Source organism: Lepisma saccharinum, chromosome 15 (genome assembly GCF_977018435.1).
Source record: "Lepisma saccharinum chromosome 15, izLepSacc3.1, whole genome shotgun sequence".
In the NCBI taxonomy this organism is placed as follows: Eukaryota; Metazoa; Arthropoda; class Insecta; order Zygentoma; family Lepismatidae; genus Lepisma; species Lepisma saccharinum.
Window position 1 is genome coordinate 67,693,597 of NC_139243.1, and position 10,102 is coordinate 67,703,698.

The 10,102-nt window shown below is 33.8% G+C and overlaps 1 protein-coding gene across 1 annotated transcript; it reads right to left on the bottom strand.

The window, feature by feature from the left end:
• Window positions 1-262: 262 nt before the first annotated feature.
• Window positions 263-9,800, bottom strand: LOC145999504 (uncharacterized). Its single transcript, XM_083136466.1, has 5 exons — window positions 9,737-9,800; window positions 7,426-7,490; window positions 2,643-2,802; window positions 1,276-1,414; window positions 263-505 (listed from the first exon to the last, which is right to left on the bottom strand). The coding sequence occupies exons 1-4, from the start codon at window positions 9,777-9,779 to the stop codon at window positions 1,356-1,358; spliced, it is 327 nt and encodes a 108-aa protein (XP_082992592.1). The 5' UTR covers window positions 9,780-9,800; the 3' UTR covers window positions 263-505; window positions 1,276-1,355.
• Window positions 9,801-10,102: the final 302 nt, after the last annotated feature.

Sequence of the window (10,102 nt, forward strand, 5' to 3'; positions counted from 1 at the left end):
ACAAAAAGTCAGAAGAAGAATTTGAAGGTCTTTACAAAACATGTAATTATTCTTGTAACATGTGCAACTTGCTCAGCAAGTAATGCATTTTATTGAAGGAATCTGGTGGTTTTCACAAGTTCTGTACGTGAGGGTTTAACATCATATTCGAACCTGGTCATTCCTTTGTAACAATCCTCAAAAAGAAAAAAAGTTTAAAATTCAATGCCCTTTATTATCTATTGAAAATTATATATATATATATATAGGTTTTTTAGGTTACATGGGTAGTATCAACCCTGAAGCTGCTGTTTCTTCAGCTCAATGTCCACAATCTTCTCTTCGATTTGCAGTTGTAGCAGTTCCATCCTTTTGGCATGTTCATTCTTTTCGCGATTGCTCTTCTCCTCCGCATTAGCCAGTTTTACTTTTATAAGATCTATGTACATCCTGTTTGCTTCTGCACTCGGTGTCTCAACTGCCCGCTGTTTCCTGGAGCTGATGCCAGTACATTTTGGTCGGTTTCCTACAAAAGAAGAAGAATAAATAATTCTGGACAAAAAGAAGGGCTGTATATAAAATTACATGTTGGAATAAAATCTACAGGGTGTCACTGTAGAACATTATTAAGCCTTGACTTGAGAACATCAAGGCCAACAAATTTCTCCTAGATTATCTGTGCAGTGAGTGCAAGTTTTTTGTTGTTTAAAACCCTATATGTAGTAACCAAATGACATATTTTCCTTGTATTTTCATTTTTTGATATAAATCAATAACCACATACATAAATGCCTGCATTATTTCAAGTGTATTCCAGTGATAACTATTTATAAGAAGTAATGAATTAGCGATAACCAACATTATTCAAATTCATGTCTTCCAATTCATATTGTTAATTAATGAATGTAACCAGGTGATACCTGGCAAATGCAGGTTTAGATATGTTAATTCCACCTTTCAAGTACAAAAATGACAAAATGGTAAGTTACAGGTCGTTGTTTGTGTGTTGGTAAGTTCACTGATATATCTATATTGCCCAGTACTGTTAGCATACATGCGGTGGAACCCCGATTTTACATTATACATTCATTCTTCATGGTCTCAATATAGCAAAGTGTAAAGTCAAGGTTTCACATATTTGTCCATTTCAAACAGAAAATGACTACCCCCCAAAATGGGGGGAGTCCAAACCTTGCAAGTAATTAATGTAATTGCCAAATAAGACACACTGCTAACTTATGCACGTGTTTCAAGCTCTGCTTATATGTACTACATATGGATGCTCCAGTTCAGTACCATTATTTGGTTGATAACATGGCTGCTGCACCTCAGGATAGTGTCCTTCCAGCCACAGATGTCCTGGGGTTCAATTTGCCTTAAAGTCCAGCATTGTGATTTGGTTCACTTGTGAACAAACTGAATTTCCATACCACCTCTGAAAATAAATATTTACTTAATTGGCATTGAATATAATACTAGTCATTCATAACTTCATTGATTTAAGAACTTAATTTTTCTCGTTCATTGGTAATAAGAAACTACAGTTTCAGCTGCTTACATCAAAAGGTGATGTAGTTTCATGAATATGGATTTGATTTCAGACATTTCGTGATGCAATATGTGTGCACACAAGGTGGCTACAGACAAGTAGAAATTAAATTCCTTGAATTTTCCACATTTTCCAGGACAAATTTTGCAATGTCCCTGCCAATACAGAATTGGCCAAAAAGACTAAATATGTTGTTAGAGTGAATTAGTTGTTCTTAATAAATGCCATTAATTTTGTAATTTCTCAATCTGACATTTTGATTGAGGTTTGGAGTTTTCCAAACTCCTGTTATTGGAAAGCTATGCTCCAAGAACTATCACTGCAGACTCATTTTTCTATGATTTAACACTTGCATAACTACGAACGTCACATAAGAGTGAAACAGTTCTCTTTTCAACATTATGAAAACAAGAGGAAACTCAACATTTGAAGTTTTCTCTATTTCATAGTGTTATCATTACATATCTATGAGATCAATAGAAGACCTACACATGGTGTGAATACTGCATGGAAAAGATCTGTTTCCCCACACTAAAGTGGAGGTCTACTGTGAATAACAACATTAATTTCAATTTATGCAGGGTGTTTCCGGGCTGATGATACAAATTTTCAGGGATGGTGGAAAAGGGCACATGTATCAATTTGAGATAAGGAACCCTGGTCCGGAAACGACTTAGTCGAAAGTTATAAGCGAAAATCGGTGTATGAAGATGTAATACTTTTAATAGAAGTTTCACAAGCTGCTACATTCACAATAGTTGTTCAAAGTTCAAAGCGAAGCTGCGGGATGCCACTTTGAACAACTGTTGTGAATGTAGCAGCTTGTAAAACTTGTGCAGGTAATAAAATCTTTACATTTTCATACACCAATTTTCACTTATAACTTTCGACTAAGTCGTTTCCGGACTAGGGTTCCTAATCTCAAATTGATACATGTGCCCTTCTCCATCATCCATGAAAGTTTGTATTATCAGCCCGGAAAACCCCTGTATAGCACACCAGTGTTCATAAAATCAACATGGATAATGTGTCTGTAACACACAAAATATTGGTACAGCTTAAATGGTATTTAAAAGTGATGTAAAAGTGCAAATACATCAGTGTTGGTACCTACCTGAAGAACTCTCTCCAGCACTGCCAGAGTTAGAAGACTGAGGTGAAACCGGTGTGGTTACCATGAGCTCTTTGCTCACAGGCAATTTTAAATTTGTCGGTGTCCAAGAAGACCAATCAGGTTGGCATACATCTACTGAAGTAATGTCATTTATTTCAGTCTGTAACCAAGAGACAAAGATTGATAAACACAATGTACCGTCAGAACTAGAACTAAATTATGCTTACATGCATATTCATATCGGACACTTCTAAATTGGTTTGTTACACGGTAGCAGTTGACTGACTGTAGTTCCTCAATTATATCAAATTCCTATTTAATTGAAAGAGTTTGATGGTTTACGTAATATAAAATGTGTTTCCGGGCACAAATAAGATATTTTATCACAAAGTATGACCGGAATAAATAAAAATCCTATTTTGGAGTACTTTTGCCAATTTCAGTCACAAAAGCAGAATGTATGTGCACTTAAATAGAAAAAAAAAGTTATGGTATTGTTACCAAATTTACCACTCCTACCCATTTTAAGCACCAATAAATCTAGTGCTCCTATGTTCTTAATGATTTGCACCACCACTTTTTGTGAATGTTAAATAATATAATGCAATTATTTTTAATGGTTTTTATCTTTCCTGCAATGTTTTGTTCTGGTTTACCAGAACATTTTGAAGTTCATGCCAAAATACACCCACACAAACTTACATGGGTAATGTAGAGTGACTAGCCATGTAAGGTTGTATTTTTATTCAGGTGTAAGCTTGAAAAAGTTTAACGATATGTCACAGGAAAAATAAAAATAACTAAAAATATTGCATTTACTTCATTCCTTATATGCCTTCACGGTGTGTTGCAAGGCACAGGGGAACACTATACATTTTACATTACTTTATATATTTCTGCATCCAACACTTAACAATAGATTCACTTTTACTTTGGTTTTGTAAATTTCAGTCCGTGTTTGATTTACTTTATTTTATAAAGTTTTTTAATGTAAAATACCAAATATTTATTGACTTCTGTTATTGTGCCACAGTAGCTAAGGAACCAAGAGTTACTTTACTTCACCTTACACATCTCTGTGTGGGGAAAACAGAAAAAGTTTACAAAAGTCATACAAAATTGTTCACTTTTTTTTGTGGGTACAGAGGGGCAAGGGTACCATGGGAAGCAATGAAAATCATGCAAAACAAAACCTGTGCTACATTTGTACTTAATACTGTTTTGTAAACAATGTGATCACTACCTGAATTTGTACAGTTTCTACATCTATTCTTGTTTATGAAACTACACATGATAGGTGGTAAATATTGGGGATTACTTGTTAGCACAATGGGTACCCTTGACCCTCTGTAACCCCTAGAGAAAGTGAAATATCTTGCATGTTTCTTTAAGATTTAGTTGTTCGTGAACATTTTCAGTGATTTTAGCTCATGGAAATTTGATATTTGAAGTGGAGTACATCTGTTGCCTTAACATGTTACTTTACTGTGAAGCAGAACAGCCCGAAGGCTTGACACAAGTGAATACAGAACCTGAAATGACATTCCACACCAGCAACTGTAATTTTGTGTGATTAGGTTAGGATTGTAAAACTAAAAATTATACTTTTTTCTATGGTGGTACTGAAAATCATAATTTTGGAACAGGCTTTTTTATAAATAATAGAATTATCTCGGCTTTTAAAACAGTAGAATTTATTAATGATAGGATATCATATGCAGTTTTACAGGGTAGGTGGTGTAAAATTATTTTAATAAACATACATGCACCAACGGAAGATAAAGATGATAATACTAAAGATGATTTTTATACAGAGTTAGAACAGGTCTTTGATAAATTTTCTCAGTATGATATGAAAATTCTGTTAGGTGACTGTAATGCACAGATTGGCAAAGAAGAGACATTTAAACCCACGATTGGTAAAGAAAGTCTTCATGAATTAAGTAATGATAATGGTATAAGATTAATTACTTTTGCAACCTCAAAGAATTTAATTGTGAAAAGTACCACTTTTAAACATAAAGATATCCATAAATATACCTGGTCTTCTCCAGATGGTAAAACTCATAATCAGATAGATCATATTCTCATTGATAAGAGAAGGCATACTAGTATAATTGACGTTCGTACAAATAGAGGTGCTGACTGTGCCAGTGACCATTATTTAGTAATTGCTAAATTAAGAGAAAGACTCTCAGTGATAAATCATAAGCAACAAAATCTAAAAGTTCTAAAATTTGATACAGGAAAGTTTACTGATGAAAGAATTAAGAAAGATTACCAAATTAAACTGTCAAATAGATTTGATGTTTTGCAGGATTTAAATGATGATGCAAATATAAATGAAACAGACGTAAATAAGAATTTGGAGCACATACGTAATGCAATAGAATCAGCAGCTAAAGAAAGTATAGGATACCATAAACCGAGAAAAAGTAAGCCATGGTTTGATAATGAATGTCATAATCTAATAGAAATAAGAAATCAGGCTAGACTTAGGTGGTTAAATAACTCTGATGACACAAATCTAAACAATTATAATAGAATAAAGCGAGAAGTTAACCACACATTTAGAAGTAAAAAAAGAGATTACTTGAAAAGCAAAATTAACGAAATTGAAACAAACAGCAAAAATAAAAATATCAGAGATTTATATAAAGGTGTAAATGAGTTTAGAAAGGGGTGGCAACCTAAAGTAAACTTGATAAAAGATAAAGACTGTGATTTTCTAGCTGACCCAAGCGATATTCTAAATAGATGGAAGAACTACTTTAATGACCTTTTAAATGTCCATGTAGGAGATAAATCAGAAGTGAATGAAGTACACACAGCAGAACCTTTAGTTCCAGAACCTAACTTGACTGAAGTTAAAGATGCTATTAAGAGGCTAAAGAATAACAGAGCACCTGGCATTGATTTAATACCAGCTGAGTTAATTAAATATGGTGGAAATTCATTAATATGTCAAATTCATAAATTAATTTGTTTAATATGGAATAAAGAAGAAATCCCTCAACAGTGGAAAGAATCCATAATTGTTCCTGTGTTTAAAAAAGGTGATAAAATGAACTGCAATAATTACCGTGGAATTTCTCTACTCTCAACAACATATAAAATATTATCTAACATTCTTTTAACAAGACTAACTCCATATGCTAATGAAATTATAGGTGATTATCAATGTGGATTTAAACGTAACAGATCAACTTCCGATCAAATTTTTCACATCAGACAGACACTTGAAAAAAAGTGGGAATATAATCAAAATGTCCATCAGCTATTCATTGATTTCAAAAAAGCATATGATTCGGTCAAAAGAGATAAACTATATAATATATTAGTAGAGTTTGGAATACCTAAGAAGCTTGTTAGTGTGATAAAAATATGCACCAGTGAAACAGAAAGTAAAATTCGTGTGGGTATTAATATGTCTGACAAATTTACTATTCATGATGGGTTAAAACAAGGAGATGCATTATCTCCATTGCTCTTTAATTTTGCCTTAGAATATGCTGTTAGGAAGGAAAAGGAAACTAAAGAAGGACTAAAATTAAATGGTGTGACTCAGTTGTTAGCATATGCAGATGATGTAGACTTACTGGGGGATGATGTGAATACAATTAAGAATAATGCTAAAATATTTTTCAAAACTGCTAAAGAGATAGGTTTGGAAGTTAACAAAGAGAAAACTAAATATATGCTTACAGGCCGAAACCAAGTGTTAGGTAATAATCAAAATCTAATTATTGATAATAACTCGTTTGAACCAGTTTCCAAATTCAAATACTTAGGAGTAATATTAACAAATGAAAAATATATTAAAGAGGAAATAAAAAGTAGGCTTAATTCAGGAAATGCATGTTACTTCTCTCTTCATAAACTTTTGTCTTCTCGTTTAATATCTAAGAAACTAAAAGTTAAAATATACAAAACAGTAATTTTGCCTGTAGTATTATATGGATGTGAAACTTGGTCCCTTACATTGAAAGAGGAACATAAATTGAGAGTATTTGAAAATAAGATCCTTAGGAAAATCTTTGGACCTAAAAGGGATGAGGAGACAGGTGAGTGGAGAAGGTTACATAATTTAGAACTACATAATTTGTATTCATGTCCAGATATTATTAGAATAATTAAATCAAGAAGACTTAGGTGGGCAGGCCATGTGGCACGAATGGGAGAGGAGAGAGGAGTTTACAGGATTCTTGTTGGGAAACCTGATGGTAAGAGACCTGTAGGAAGGCCAAGACGAAGATGGAGGGACAACGTTGAGATGGACCTAAGGGAAATCGGCAGGGATGGAAAAGAGTATATAGAACTTGCTCAAGATAGGGAAAGATGGAAGGCCTGTGTTGCTGCAGCCATGAACCTTCGGGTTTAAGAAGGCTAGAGAGTTAGTTAGTTAGTGGTTAGGATTGCTAGGTTTGGTATAGACAGTTATTTCTGACACGTTCTTTCGCTATTTTAGTGTGCATACAAACCGTTTTTACTAACAAAAAGTGGAGAACATACTCCGAAATTGCAGGTTTTTAGGTATGCGGGATATGCTTTGAGATCAAATATCTCAGTTATTTGATTTTTCCTAATGCTGGAATTAATTTTATATTAAGCAAAACATCGAAATCTGTAGATTGAAAAGACATTCAATATAATTCTCAAAGCGGTACAGTGAGTAAACTGTCCCGCACAATGCTTGTTGCCTTGTAAACAGATAGATCAATCTCTCTAGAATAGTGGTATCGCACAGCTAATACAATTACTAAAGGATACAAAAAGTACTTACTTCACATACAATGTAGCTTTCATCTCCACTATCATTCTCTGTGTTTGCATTAATGATTATTTGGCCTAGAATAAAGAAAGAAAGAATGCTATTTTCACTTCCACAATTAACTTTGATATTCTAGTTTTAGAGTGATACATTATTCAATTGTAATATAAATAGTTTAATTTTTAGACATGCATACCATCACTTATGAGGATGTGAGAAATACAAATGCTCACCCATCATGAAATTTTTATATGATTAGATTAGATTTATTTCATCCATGAATCACATTTGCATTTTCATGCTGTGATATTGGACATGTCAGTCAAACATTACAATATACTAATAATACAATGAAATATAATAATGTAATATACAATAAAATTATACCTTAGCCTATTACAGTTTTAAGCTTGGAGGTGTGTACTCTTATTAGTTATACTGTCTCCAGTAAGACATGTTAAAGTTACAATATAAGTATACTATTCAGTAATGGATTAAAATATTAAATATTCAGAGATAATATGTCTCTCATGTAATATGATATAACAGGTAGAACATGTGAGATTGGATCCAGCACTCTTGTATGGATCCATGAACCTCCAATACATCAACCCATAAGTGATTTGATGGCTTAGACGTTCAGAAATTCACTCACTGAGTAAAAGCAATGGTACAACAGATGATTTCTTAATTTCTTTTTGAATTTGGCTATTGGTTCAATAGTTTCTATGTGATCTGGTAACTTGTTGTATGTGGATTTTGGACCTTTTTCAAATAGTGTTGTGTTGTGTATTGGAACTGCAAGATTGGAGTTATTCCTCGTGTTGTAATGATGCACTTCCTTGTTGCATTTGAGGAACTTTGTCAGATCCATTTTTACATGCCATAATAAGCCCCACGAACCATTGACGTGTGATTAGGTTAGTTTCAGTTAGGTTACGCAAACATTGTTAAAATTTGGTGTCATGGTAGTATCAGGATCTAGAAATTGCAAAATAATTGCGAACCATTGACGTATGGTTAGGTTAGTTTCGGATAGGCAAAAATAGTTTAAATTTGGTGTCGTGGTAGTATCAGGAATATATATATTTGCTTGTGAAACAAAAAAGTTGGTAAATGTTTACTATCCTTCGGACACCTGTGGGGCTATGCGAGAATGGTGTGTGGGGCTACGAATATTTTTTCGAAACCAATTTTTAACTATTGTAACCTATGTGTGGCCCTACCTAACCTAACCTTACCGGAAATGGTTCGTGGGGCTATGTACGAAATCTGTCCGAAGGATTGTAAACAAGTACCAAAAAGTTTGCGAAAATGAACGGTTTCCATTCCGACACCCGTACCGGTTCTGTTTGTTTTATGATTTCTTCTAGTACAAAATACTAATTATCGTATAATTTTGGAAATCATTGTAACACGAAATTTGAACCTTCCTTAAAGTAATAAGCACTGTTTGGACCCGAAAAAAAGTTGTTTATGTTGAAAAAAAAAAATTCAAAATAACCTTACACACTTCTCATGGACAAGATATTCTCAGCAACAAGTGACAGTAAATATTGTAGAAGCATGGGAATGAATATAGAAGTAAACTGAAACCTTAGTAGAAAGCATTAAGGACCTTATTTGGCCCAAGTTCCTTTTGTTTTATTGTGATTTCATCAAGCTATGAATGTAATTTTTACATGGTTAGATTTTGATGTACGTCTGTTAACACATACTGCGAAGTTTTAGCGATTGCGTAAAGTTTTGTTCAATATATGCTTTCGTGGTTAGGTTAGGCAGATTACGTTTGGTTCCATTAGCATTAAAATAAAGTCCCTAAATGAATTCTACTAAGGTTCAGATTTGCTTCTACATTCATTCCCACGCTTCTACGATATTTACTGTCGCTTGTCGACAGACAATATCTTGTCCATGAGAAGTGCGTAAGGTAATTTTCAAGTTGTTTTTTTCAACATAAATAACTTTTTTCGAGTACAAACAGTACTCATTACTTTAAGAAAGGTTCAAATTTTGTGACAATGATTTCCAAAATTCTACGATAATTATTCTTTGTGCTGGAGAAATCATGAAACTATCGGAACCGTTACCCTTTATTTTAATGCTAAGGGAACCAAAACTAACCTGCCTAACTTAACCACAAAAGCATATTTTGAACAAAACCATAAGTAATCGCTAAAACTCCGCAGTATGTGTCATAAGACGTACATCGAAATCGAACCATGTAAAAATTGCATTCGTAGCATTATGAAATCGCAATTAAACAAGAGGAACTTGGGCCAATGATGAATTTCTATGTTAGACGAATGTAAATAGTACCTACCTGAACTGGGTGTGCTGCTGTCACTGTCGAAAATACTTGTCATTCCATCGACTGACAATGCAACGAGTTGATACACTCGCTGTAATGCCGGAGATAACTTTTATCTCCTTTCCTTTCCCACCTCCGGTCTTCATCACTTCCGCCCGTTGTTCTGCCACTATCTTTCGCACGTCTTTCTTCATATTTTCATATTTCTTTCTGAGAAGTTTGGCTTCTCGAGGATAATTCCCGCTCCTGCTATTAAACTCATCTGCTATTACTTTCCACGCATCTTCTTTGTCTCTCCACGATACGGCGTCCGTTTTTTTTATTTTCCAGTATAGACTTCCTCTCTTGGACCAAACTGACCAATAACTCAGTTTCCTG

Bases quoted from the DNA above. Each gene is read 5' to 3' on its own strand.
- LOC145999504 (XM_083136466.1), bottom strand. From the start codon at position 9,779: ATGACAAGTATTTTCGACAGTGACAGCAGCACACCCAGTTCAG. The intron at 2,803-7,425 runs GTAAGTACTTTT...TCTTGGTTACAG, and splicing joins AAAGCTACATTGTATGTGAA to ACTGAAATAAATGACATTAC. The intron at 1,415-2,642 runs GTAGGTACCAAC...ATTTATTTTCAG, and splicing joins TGCTGGAGAGAGTTCTTCAG to AGGTGGTATGGAAATTCAGT.